The sequence below is a fragment of the Terrapene carolina genome, unplaced genomic scaffold (genome assembly GCF_002925995.2).
Source record: "Terrapene carolina triunguis isolate 2854851 unplaced genomic scaffold, T_m_triunguis-2.0 Scaffold238, whole genome shotgun sequence".
In the NCBI taxonomy this organism is placed as follows: domain Eukaryota; kingdom Metazoa; phylum Chordata; order Testudines; family Emydidae; genus Terrapene; species Terrapene triunguis.
In genome coordinates this window covers 6,610,867-6,623,802 of record NW_020664589.1, presented here as the reverse complement: position 1 = coordinate 6,623,802, position 12,936 = coordinate 6,610,867, and the positions used below count along the sequence as shown (strand labels likewise).

Below are 12,936 nucleotides of genomic sequence, written 5' to 3'. Positions count from 1 at the left end.
GCCCGCTCCAGACGCAGCCCCCGGGCTTCCTACCCCAGCGCAGCCACTCGCAACCGGCACTTTTCAAACTTCAACCTTAACCTCGGCAGGGAAGCACCGTTCGGGAGCCTGGAGCCAGCGCCCCCTGGCGGCACTGAGGCCTGCAGCGCCACCTGCCGGAATGCAGGGCGGCCCCCTGAGACTGAGGGATCCAGCGCCCCCGGCCGGTGAGATCTGGTATCCCCTGCCCGCCAGGAGGGGATCAGCACCATTTGCTATGACGCCGGGATCGCTGGCCCAGAGCTCTGCATTTCCAGGGCCACCTGCCAGGGACCCAGCAATTGGGTGCCCCTCGCCAGGGATTCAGAGATCTGGTTCCACCTGCTGGAGATCTGCATAGCCAATGTACCTCACCTGACACTGATCCAGAGATCTAATGCAACTTTCTGGGGAATCCAGCAACCCTGTGCCACCTTCTCTTGATCCAGGAATCCGAACAACACCTGACAGGATGTGTAAATCCAGCACTATCTGCTAAGGGTTCAGAGATCCAAGAGGGAAGGAGTCAATAATTAAATAGGGAAGAGGCTCTAAGGTGCCTCCTAAATATTAACACATTACCAGGCAAAAACTTAGTTAAGATGGATTAAGGTTGTCAATATTCATCAGTTCTTTCAGGGAGAAAAAGTAAACTTTAGGGCAATGGTGACATTTTCTATATAAACGTACTTGGATATATTATGTTAAAGTTACATTTTTGAAAAGAGCATTGAAAAGTATGGACCTGCACAATTAAGGTGAGACAACCTTAATTCTGCCCTTATCTCGAGCTTTCCACCCTCAGCACTCTTGGGTCTGGCATTCTGATTAACAATTTTTTGTGAGGATTGCCAGACTGTGACTCCAAACATGATAAATCTTACAGAACATACTGGTTTTAAAGGCCTGACTGCATTGGTGGGAAGAAGGGAGGGCTACACCATGCTTCCGGCTGGCTTGCCAGAATTCCTAGACATCCTCTGAAATGGAGAAGCATGCAATGCTCCTCTATGCATGGTTAGCTTTGCATGGAGAAGGGAGCATGCCCCCTTCTTGAGCCAGCAGCAGGTTAGTCTATCAACTGTGCTTTCTGCTGCACAGAAGGATTATGCACCTACACAAGAGGGAAAAAAGACTTCTTGTACCTTTTTCCCTTATATGACTACAGCACAATCCCCACACTTCCTTTTCCCTACTGTATAGCCTGCAAGGACAAGCACAATCTAGTTCTGTTTCTTGTTGAACTGAGGAGCTAGTTTGGAGTACATATGGCTTTGGTTTTGTACATACCTCTATGGTATATGTGTGAGGCCTCACCACTCTGCAAACCCAGAGTGTACCATACATATGGTAGCTATGTGTCTATGCAAAGGGTCTCACAATATAACAACACATATACATTTGGAACTCCATATACTTTTTTGCGGGGGAGCCTAATAAAGTTCTCCTTTGGTGAATACATATAAAGGGATTAATTGTATCTATAAACTACATATAGATTTAAAGCAGTTTGATACACTGATTAAAAAAGACAGGTGCTCTTCCATTTAAATTCAACAGTACAGTCAGTTTTAAGTGTAACACTAATTTTTAATTTTCACCTTTCCTAAAATTTGTTTTTATGAGAAAACAAAGGTGTCCTCTTAAAATCTCTCCTTACATAAGATAGATATTTAACTCCACCTTAGGAAAGTTATTTGACTGGAAATATGTTAAAATCTGGAAGGTTACTACCTCTTCAGTACTTAACTTTTGACTCTTTCTTACATTACATAATTCTTCTTGTAGGTCCAGGAATGTGGCCCTGGATTCTCAGTGGTATTGGACCTCTGGATCAAAAAATATCAAAGAAAAAACATTTACTGTTGTTTTTAATAGCATAATAAACTAGACAATGTGTGTTTTTCACACTGCTCTAATGGATAGAAACAGAGTTGATTTACTGCAGTTTTAGACCCTACATTACAAACATTTAAAGGACATTCGCCTTCAGTTCAAGTGGTTGAGCCTTGTGCTTCAAGATCTCTTCCTGCTGCCAGCCACATGTAATGCTGTTTGTTATTCCATTCAATAGGTTATTTCTGTCCTGAAGTGATACACAACTTTCCACAACTTAACAGCTGGAATATGGGCTACACAATTAGAGGATATTTTCCGTTAATAATAGTCCCACTTTTACTGTACATATTTTTAAAGCGTGTACAAAATCTGATATAAACATAAATGTTTCCATTATTTTTAATACATTACTTTTTTTTTATTTTTTTTTTATTTAAACATTCCCCTGCAGGATTTGCAGCCTGAATATTACAGTATGAGAACTAGCAAATTAAACTGACCAGAACAAGAAGTATAAATGAAGTCTAGTTTTTGTTACAAACTGAATTAAATTACAAAAGCAAACAATGATAGATTTGTGCTAACCCTTATTAATCTGCTGATTTATTAGTAACAGAGGTCCAGTATTTTTTGTTTGTTTTGTACTATATGCTTCTACACTAAACAGTGTCCATGTAAAGGAAATATTATTGGAAAGTTAAAATGTCAAGGGTTATTGGATTTAGATTCAGCCTCGGTCTGGGGGAGAGGATAGGATTTGTTTTCCTGGTCCAAGTCCAGCTTATGGAAAGCACTGTGCTCTCTGCCTCTGTCTTTACAGGATCTTTCCCTTCTCTCCTTCCAGGTCTTGGATTCTCCCCAGGTGGAACAGCCAGTGGGAGGGGCTCAAGAAGCAGGTTTAATAATGTTGGAGAACTGGACCACTGAATAAGGACCAATAAGGTGAATAGCCTATCAGTCCTAAGGAAGGGGGGCTGGATAGCTATTCACTTTCAGGGCTTGTGCATGTACGAGCTTGGAGGAGGAGGATGCATGCATTGGCTTTGCTAGCAGCCCTCTGCCTCTCCCTTGGTTGCTTCAGGGAGGTTCACAGACACCAAGTGTCCCAGGACGAGCATCAAAGCGCAACCCACCAGCATGATCCTGAGGACCAGGAGGAGGAGAAAGATTCATTATTTCTCTGAGAGTCCTGGGGATTCGAGGTTGCCTTAGTTTGGGACCTGAAGTTTCTCCCCAGACAGCGTTCCCTGTCAGGAGCTTGACGGTCACTGTTGGGAAACGCAAAGTGCCCGTGCAGCTCTTCCAGGATCCCATTGGGGAGAGGTACTTGGTGATCACCCTGGTCAGGGCTTCAGTGCACAAGCATTGGCCGGCGGAGGATGACTTCTGGTTCCCGGGATACTCCTGGATGCTGGCCAGCTGCCGCGACCACCTAGGTAAATGCCTCCTCAGAATGGCCGAGTTGCTGTTGGGAACGGAGCGCAGGGGAGCCCCGGGGTCCCTCTGAGACCTGTGCAAATATGGTCTCCGGATGAAGTTTCCTACTCCCCTTCGGGGGACCTTTGTCCCTAGCGATTGCGATTAGAGAGGAGGGTGAAAGGATGGTCGTGTCGGTTGCTGAGGCCCTGCAACTCCTTTCACTTGTGCTCTGGGTGGGGGAGAAGCAGAGATTCTTCTAATCACCATTTCACTCCTTCCAAGGATGTTTTGAAACATGGAGGAGGCTAATTTGGGGTCGGTGAAGGATATTTAACGAAGGAAATGGAGGGGGGTGGATGGGTCCCGTCCAGGCAGGATGGTACACCGGTAGCAGAAGCGAAACTCTTGGTGGCTTGACTGGGAGCACATTACTTTATCTCACTGAAGGGAGGGGAATTGTTCTACCGTGAGTTGTTTGTTTTTTTCTTTTATTCCCCCCGGGTTCCTAACCGCGTTCCCTTTCGCGTGATTTTCTCCACCCCAATAGGCTGGGCGTATCAGCCTAGGACTTGGAGACCCCACGTCACCGATGTGGAGTTCGAAGACTCTGATGGTACTTTTGCAACTCTGATCACGGACGAATTGCTGCCTCAGGAAAGCTTATCGCCTTCTGTGGTGATTCTACCACGATCCTTCCGCAGTTAAGGTTGAAAGGGCTAGATGGGAAATAAATAATTGTAAACTATAACATTTTTAATTCTATTGTGTGTGTGTTTCTCCCTCCAAGGGTGAGTTGTCAGCTAGACACATATAACTGACTGATTATATGAAGCATAAAATCTTGGATGTGTTTTTTTTTAACGTGTGTGGGGCGGGGAGGGCTGTTTGCATGATCGGGAATAATACAAGTCCGAGTCCCTCTGTATTTGCTACCCTCATCTGCGATTTTGCTCGCAGGCTGCACATCCTGCTTCCAACCACACTCCCCGCCCAAACAAAAAAATTACCCCCCCCCCCCCCCCCTTAAGCGCTCCAGGAACCGTAGGCGATGATCCTGGACTTCATAGATCTGTCCTATCCCCGTGTTATATATATACTACGGCTTTACTGGGGTGTTGTCCGGGATAAGTAAAATAGGTGGAGGGGGATGGAATATAAGATATACTTCGTTCTAGATCTAACAGGTGATCTTCAGCTCAAATTGTAGAATAGAATCTACTAACCTCATAGGTCAGCACTCATTGAGTGACCAGCTTGAACCACAATTGCAATTGTTGCTTCAAATTCCCTTAGCCACTTCTGTTCACATCTGTTAAATTAAAATATCATTATCCCCTTCCCTTCCCAAATTAGCACACTCACCTCCTGGCAGAAGTTCTGGTTCAGAAAACTACCCTGTGAGTTTGAATGACTCTTCCTTGATTTAGGGCCTAATCCTGTTCCAATAGAACTCAAAACTTTATTATTGACTTCAGCAGGTGTAGGACCAGGACCCTAAACTCTCAGTGACTAGCAAGTACTACCACTGAATGAGCACAGAGAGGCAGTAAAGAAGCCTGTATGTCTCACTGGACAAAAAGCATGACAATTACTCTCATAAACCAGGAGAAAATATGTATTAGATGTTGTCTACCAGATAGCACTCTAAGATAAATATGATTAAAGCAAAACCAGGATTTCCAGTCCTTGTCTAATAAAGGAAAGGAGGGCAAGAAGTGTAACAAACTTTTGGCAACTCTTTCTCTCTCTGGTCTGGGACAAATTAAAGGGAGAACACTAACCTCAGAAATATGTGTTTCTAAACATTTGGTACCTGACCAGTATCTCCTAAAATACTATAAGCTTAGAAAATTGTGTTTACTTTTTGCAATTGACAGTTCTTTGTGCATAGTCCTTTAATTACACCCTCCCTGAGCGCACACAGTCCCATGAAAGAGAACTGAACTTCATAATTGAAAGATCTAACCAATAACACAGCCTGATTCAGGCTATGGGCCTTAATTAATTGGTCCTTACCAATATTTAAAAGGAATTTTTCAAAATCACTATGTATTATTGAGGGTATTCTACCAAAAAATGACATTTGAGTGTCCTTTAATCTATTTACCAGTCACAGCAAATGCTTTCCTGAAAGCTCTAACTGTATTGTTACAGCAGAAATAAAGGCATAAAAATACCTTCTTGCAAGCCAACGAAGATCAGCATTATGGTTTCAAAATTCATAGGCAGTGGCTAAGGTGTTTGGTGTAATTTGGGTGTTGCATCAGTAAAAATGTACTAACCTGGCCCATTTTCTCTTCAAACAGAACTGGAAAGTATTTGCAAATTCAAAGCAATAAATGAATAAATATAGGCCTCAATTTCTAATCACTCATGCACATGCACACCATTCTGCCTGCTGATAGAGGAAGTCTGGCATTCACATACCGACTAATAAAATATTAAGTGAGATGCTATAAATTTGGAATTAAAACATTTGTGCTAAATTTACTAATTCTGCAATCTATATATATTTTCCATGTGCATATGTTTAAGATCTGGCATTAGAATTTACAGGAGTGTCAGACACTTCTGCTTCCTTTATCTATTAAACTTCAAACATAAGAATATGGAAGTTCTTCCATATGTTTTCTTCATATCATACTGGTTAAATACATGTGCAAAAACTATTAAATGCTTCAGTTTCTAAATTGTAAACCATTAACTCAGACATCTGTCATACTGGAGGTTAAAGCCAGTGTCCATTAGCTTAAATAGGAGAATTCTGACCTCTATTGAGAAGCTCATGATAAATGTTCTGCCAAGATAATTCATAAGGATAGCTTACCTCAGAAAATGATTAAAGGTTTTAAGGAATGTACTAGAGGTCCCTCTTCCTGTCTTAATTTATGAGAATTTCAGAACTTGTATTTGACCCTAATTGTTACAAGGACATTTTTATCCTTTAAAAACATACTTCTATAATACACTGATGGGTAATTACAAGTATCTACTAAGCTTAACGAAACAGGTCAAAGAATGGGCACTTCTAAATAGGTAACTTTGACTGAGTTTTTCCACATAGGTGCTTAGAGCACTGGATGGGCACCTAGGGCTGTATTTTTAAATCTGGAAAGTGTTTTAATCCCTACTCAAATTACATTTTTCCACTACTAGCTGATAAAAGTTTACTAGAATGAAAGTAATATTACTAGCAGTTCAAAAGTTGTTTACTCTTACTGTTGCAATGAATAAAACTGAAATGCAGAGTAGTTTCACCAGGAAGTTAAACCAATGTTCTGTCTGCACAATAGTGGGATTGTTTTGCCATCTGTATAGTACTAATCAGTTTTTGTTTTCAAAGGTGGAGGGGCATCACACCCCCCCCCCCCAATATCTCACTTTTTGTCTTTGGTATTCAGCTGTACCACCTTATTGTGTGTGTCCTGGGGAAAGGCAGATTATGCAACTTTATAGGTCTTGCAATATAGGGGGAGATAATTTATGCACTCTTTCTGATAGAGTGGAGATTTCTCCCTAAATAAGCACAATTTAGTTAGGTCTAGTAGCATTTTACTTTGCACTACATAAATGGCTACACAAGCTGCAGGGCAACAGTTTGTCTACAGTTTTAGCACTAATGTAACTAAATTGGTTAAAAGATGGAGTTATTTAAAATTGATGCGAAAAAATGAAATGGACTAGGGCAGTAGTTCCAACCCAACTGTCACTGAACAAAATGAGTTGGTTCAGTCTTTTAAGGAGTGCCTCTCCCCACTGTGGAATACCACTCAAGAGAATAACCTTACTCTATAGCACTAATTCTCTAGCACTACAAAATACATACGTGATGCTATGACAGGCTAAAACAATCTTTTTCCCATAAGAGCGAGGACCCCCATCCTGAGAACCCATTATTAGGAGAAGACAATTATACAATGATTTAGTACTAAAATTGTTCTATACAGGTTTTAAAATATCCATTTAAATGAGGTTAGTTTATATGGCATTCTACTTTTTAAAGTAATTGTATAAATGCTAATTATTGCTAGAAGAGGTTTCATCACACTTTGCCACTTGCTATTCTGGTTAATTCTAGATGTAAATTTTAGGCAGTAGATACTTTTAAATCAAAACAGGTTGCATTTTATTAGCTCACATATTTGAAAATATAAACAGCAGAGATTGGAGGTTGTATGTCACTGAAATTCCACATGCAAAGTAACCACTTCCTTCTGAGATGTAATTTAGCAGAGTAAGATTCTTCTGTGTTTGAAGAGAGTACAATCAGCCTGAATGTGTAATTGAAACAGATTTAACATCTCAACTGAGAAAGCTATTACCAAGTGGATTATAAACATTAACCTCTGATCATTTAATTTGAGTTTGCATGGTCTTTTCAGTGATCTGATTTATTAGAGATCAGAGATATGTGGTATCTCGTTTACATCACTAATGAGAGTGTTTAAATCTGCACATTTCTTTATTATTAGAGCATCAGGTGTTTTTTTTGGTGCAAGAGGGAACATTTAAAGACTCCATTAATGTAACATACAAGGAATGTAACCACAACCCATTCCTATGGAGATATCAAACTAAGAGAAACAATGTGCAGATTACAGTAATGACTGCCAATTTATAGTGATGATTGATAGGCAGTCGGACAGCAACTTATTGATAGTATCAGATAATTTATGCTAAATTACACCTAAATTAAACACTTTTTCCAGATATGAAAACTATCTAACAATTTAAATTCAGGTTAAATCCATACAGCCATGAGGTTATCTTGCAATACAGCAACAGAGAGTCTTGCAATACAGATATTCTGACCACATATCAACAAGTGTTAAATTATTAACTACAGACAAAAGAAATTAATAAATGGGAAAATGAGCAAGAAAAATCAGAAACATGTTCTGTTCAGTGAAGACCATTAGTCCCTTTGTGTACACATTTAGTTTTATTGTAACAAAGCAACTTGTACACTTTAACGTTTAAAACTGAGCATCTTTCTTTCCTTTCCAGTGAACCAAAAAAAAAAAAAAAAAAAAAAAAAGAATTTAAAAATAAACAAGAACAAAATTACAATAGAGAATGTCAATTCCAAATAAGATCCTACAGGTTCTGCTGATTCTCCATCAAGTGGCAGGGCTCAAAGTCATCATTAGGAGAAGATTTTATTTTAAAAGTGTCATCTTAAACTGCAAGGATGTTTGTTAAACATCACAATAAACATGCCAAAGGAGAAGAAGCCATGTTGTCAAAATGCCCACTTAACCCACCCAAACATCTGAAACCCACCCTTGCTGACCTTCTATACCCCATTTTTTTTAGTTTTTTAATTTTTTTTAAACAAGAGAAAGTAGACAGACATGTTGGTAAATGCTAACTGTCCATATTCACATAGAGACACTGTAATCTCTGAGCCCAATATACAGAGAAAGAAGGAAAAAAGCTAGAATCTATGCACTACTACACAGGGGCCTAGCACTCTTCAGCTTCCAGCAGAGTGAAGGGAGCAGAAGGTTTTCTTTTTTCCCACAGAACATGGTGTGTTGATTCCATAAACAGTTTTTGTTTTGAGACAGAAAGGGATAAAAATGAACTTGGAACAGAAACTGGTAGAGATTTTATTTTCCACTGTATTCTGCTCAGGGTATTTTCCCCAAAATAAAATGGTGAACCATGGTGTAGAGGAGAGAAAAAGAGACCTCAAGAGAACAAGGCGACTGAGCACAAAGGTGGGGGGGAAAGAAAAAAAAAAAAAAAAAAAAGACAGCAACTTGCTCCCAGGGACTGGAGAAAAATTAAAAAGGTAAGAAAAGGAGGGGTGGGTGTTGGAATCCATCAGTGTTTAATTAGTCATCTTCTCCTTCATCTTCCTGTTGAAAGAAAAGAAACAGTTAAAATCTAGTCACTTTTTTGGAGGGTGAGGGAAGGGAAGGTGCGGGAGTCAGTACATTCAAACTCCAGACAGCCTTGACTTTCAAACAGCAATTAACCAGAATTTTTGACCACTCTAAAAAGTCCTGTGCAGTTATTCTTGCAGGATGGGTTGAAAAGCTCATGTTTTCTCCCTCCTCCATATGGAAATAGGTAAGGCTGGATAAAGTTTGATCTCCATGTTATTGCTGGGACATATGATTTGGATGAAAATTGACAGAACTATTTGTTAGTGAATATTGAAGAGACTGCTAAGGGTGCCCAGAGCTTTGAATAGGCAGTCTTAAAGAGTAGTAAAAGTCTAAGTAAATAATTTACAAGATTCAAAAGTTCAATGAAGGAGATTAAATAAAATACAATTTACATACTAACAAGAATATTGCTCAGCAGATCTTAGTTACCGCATCTAAAATCAAGCACCTTATGTGTCTACGTGCATAACATCCAAAGCCTTCCCCACTGTTTGTCTAAAAGGCAGTTTAATGTAACTCAATAACAAAAGCCAAATGTGGTTAATAAATTAATTATAACAAATGAAACAGTGCAACATTCCCAGTTACTCGGTGAGAATTAATTCCAAACTTTAAATCACTGGAGATTGTGAGAGTAGCAGAGGTGAGGTCATCCCTAGCACTCCCAAAATGAGGACACATTCACAGAAAAAAAATCAGCAATAGTCCAGAGTAAAATGTATATATATAATAGGTGAAACCCAGGAAAACTGGATGCATAAAAAAAGCTATTTATGGAATAAGGTTAAAACCGGCACTCAAATACCCAGTAACTCACTAATAAAAATCAGTTTGCCGAAAGAAAAACAAACAGGCTTTTGGATGAATGGGCATATAACACAAACAGATCAATTTTCCTCATTTTTGCCAATGAGTTCCCTAAAGGTATCCATCTCCAACTCAAAGGCAATACTTGTCCCCCACACACCACCTAAGTACACTAAAATCATTGCTCAAGTTGCAAGAACTGTTACCACCTACACAAACTCCCCTCTGAAAAACATAACAGCAGACTGTATAGAGTGTCAATAACTCCTTAACATTTATCAACAAGATAAATTCAATGCTGTTCCTAAACAGGATTTCCTAATTGGATCTATTCAACTCCTTGATTTGGAAAAAATGTGTTCTCACCTCTCCTTCTTCTCCCTCATCATCATCTTCATCTTCTTCCCCCTCATCTTCATCTCCTTCTTCATCAATATCCTCCAACCCTTCTTCCTCTTCATCATCGTCATCATCTTCCTCTCCTTCACCTTCCTCATCATCCATATCAGGAACCTTAATTAGAAACACATATACAATGTTACTGCATTGATCAAATTAATTCTGACATAGCCACAAGAACACTGTTACAAACAGCTCAACTCTACACGTACCAAGTAGTATTGTAATGGATTTGGCCAGATGTCATCTTTGATGACTTCTCCTAGTTCATCAGCACCTGCATCAGAGTGGTCAGTGAACCAGGTAAAGAAACTTTCTGGTTCTTCATGCTGCCTCTTTCTACTGGCCTTGTTCTGTGTCTGGCTTGAGCGCTTTGTCAGGTCCTGAAAAAGAAGAGAAGTTAAGAATTTTCCTGAAAGAATTTCCTGACAATGTTTCACAAGATGCGTTTGGAGACCTGCTTATCTACGCAACCACATACTACTTGTTCTTTTTCAAGGAGAGGTGTGTAAGAGACAAAATTCTACAGAGCCCCAAGGGCATGTACCAGTTGACACCACATAGCTAGGAGTTTCAGCTACCATTTCTCATGAATAGTGCCAGTGGTAGTAAAAAAGCCCTCAATTTTAAGTGTTTTTGCTACTCAGAATGCAAGTTTTCACTCTTTATTTCTAGCTTTCTCTACTGAAATACTGACAATTCAAAAAGACTACCTGTTGACCTTTTTAATGTTCCCAGCCACACAGTGGCAAAGGTATGACTCAAACCATTTACTGAAATGCTAATTTCAAGACTTGTTAGAACTATTTAAATGCTAACATTAAGCACAAGCAATTTAAGAAGCTCTCAAATAGCCCGCGCCGCAGCTCCTATTGACCAGGAACAGCGAACCACAGCCACTGGGAGCTGCGGGCGGCTGTGCCTGCGGACAGTTAATGTAAACAAACTGTCTTGTGCCCCACCAGCGGATTACCCTGACGGGTTGCGTGTGGTCCGCGGGCTGCCCATCACTCCTATAGGCCTTTTTATAAGACATTGTCTTAACACTCCCCTCTTGCTTTTCTCTCCCCCTAGGATGGACTCATCCTTTGTTTTCTTCATAAAATAGATTAAGGATTTAAGTCTTTTATCCTTGGAGTTTTCCCCTTTTAAAATTTCTTATTTCTCCTTTGTAGCAATCGCAAGGGGGAAAAACACACAACTCACTTTTTAAGCTACTACAACATATTCACTAGCAAGAGGATATAATGAGTTAACCTCACCCCTTTTGAGACCAATACCTCTGTCGTGTCCTGTCTTATACACCTGGAAAACAGATGACTATCCAGAGGTAACTCTGGACCTTTTACTTCGCCACTTAATGTGTACAGACTTCTAGCTGCTGCTTTGTTGAGACACTTTGCGCCCAAGATATACTTGCTTATGCAATTTTATGGACAGCAACAACTCAGCTTGTTTTAATAATTAGCTGAATGATCATAAGGTACTGCAAGATGTAAGTTATTGCTGGAAGACCCCAGAACAGCAGAGGAAAATACTAACATTTTGACTGACGTGTGATGCAATTTTCCAACAAATCCAATTATGACATTCAAATTGACTCATTTGCAGCATTGTAGTTTACTTTTGTGAGGTGCAGGAAATGAGCTCCTAATTCAGAAGTTCCACAAGATGTACATGTAACTTATGAACTACAAAGAAAGCATTAACTATATAGATGGCAACTGGCAAATGCTAGAAAAACAACTCGGATAAAAAGATTTGCTAGTTTCTTTATAAAGACCAAGTGGCCACCCAAGCTTTTAGCATAATATTGAAATTGGAAAGGTAGTTGTAATCTGAAGTTTAAATTAGGCCTTGTTTACAATGAGAACTGTAGCAGTGATGTTAGATCAACTGTGGGAGAATTCCCTAAAAAGGTTGGGAGTGCTAGTATGGATTTGTTTTCTTTTTAAACCATACCCTTCACTGATTTTTAGGCCTACTCTGAGCAGTTCCTCCCCGCCCCCAGTAAAGATACATGCCTTCCCAGATTTCCATTTGATCTCAGTTGATTTTGAAGATGGATCTCCACTCTCATTCAGATGAAACTCTTTGGAGAGAACTTTATTTTCAAAGTATGGATTCTCGTCAAAATACTGTAGAGTGGAAAGAATAAAGTTAGGACTGTATACTTATCTATAGCATACCAGATATGTTAACTAAAAGATGTTAAGTACTACAAGTTTTGAAATACTAAGTTATGCTACTGTTCTCTGATGCAGGTTACATGCAAATAAAAATGGCACAACATTAAATGAAGACTGTCCATGATACTTACAAAATCTATTCTGTAACCTGATTTGATGTCTTCAAACTCTGTCACTTCAACTCTGGTCAAATAATGCAGTGCCTCCTCATCTTCTTCCCCCAACAGTGCAGATACTATGGTAGAATTAGGAATCTTGCATTACAAAGCTATTTATATAGGTTATTTTGCAGCAAACATTATAAGAAATTGTCACGGAAAGTTGAATTAGTAGGACATTTGGTATATTGTTTACTTGTCCCAGCCCAT

General features: G+C 39.6%; 1 protein-coding gene across 1 annotated transcript in view; it reads right to left on the bottom strand.

The window, feature by feature from the left end:
- Positions 1-7,719: 7,719 nt before the first annotated feature.
- Positions 7,720-12,936, bottom strand: part of SET (SET nuclear proto-oncogene) — an 8,771-nt gene continuing 3,554 nt past the window's right edge. Inside the window, exons 4-8 of the mRNA XM_026657296.2 lie at positions 12,700-12,803; positions 12,404-12,517; positions 10,592-10,762; positions 10,347-10,493; positions 7,720-9,140 (exon numbers count right to left, since the gene is read on the bottom strand). Coding sequence (XP_026513081.1) covers positions 9,117-9,140; positions 10,347-10,493; positions 10,592-10,762; positions 12,404-12,517; positions 12,700-12,803 — 560 coding nt within the window. The 3' untranslated portion in view covers positions 7,720-9,116. The remainder of the gene's footprint in view (positions 9,141-10,346; positions 10,494-10,591; positions 10,763-12,403; positions 12,518-12,699; positions 12,804-12,936) is intronic.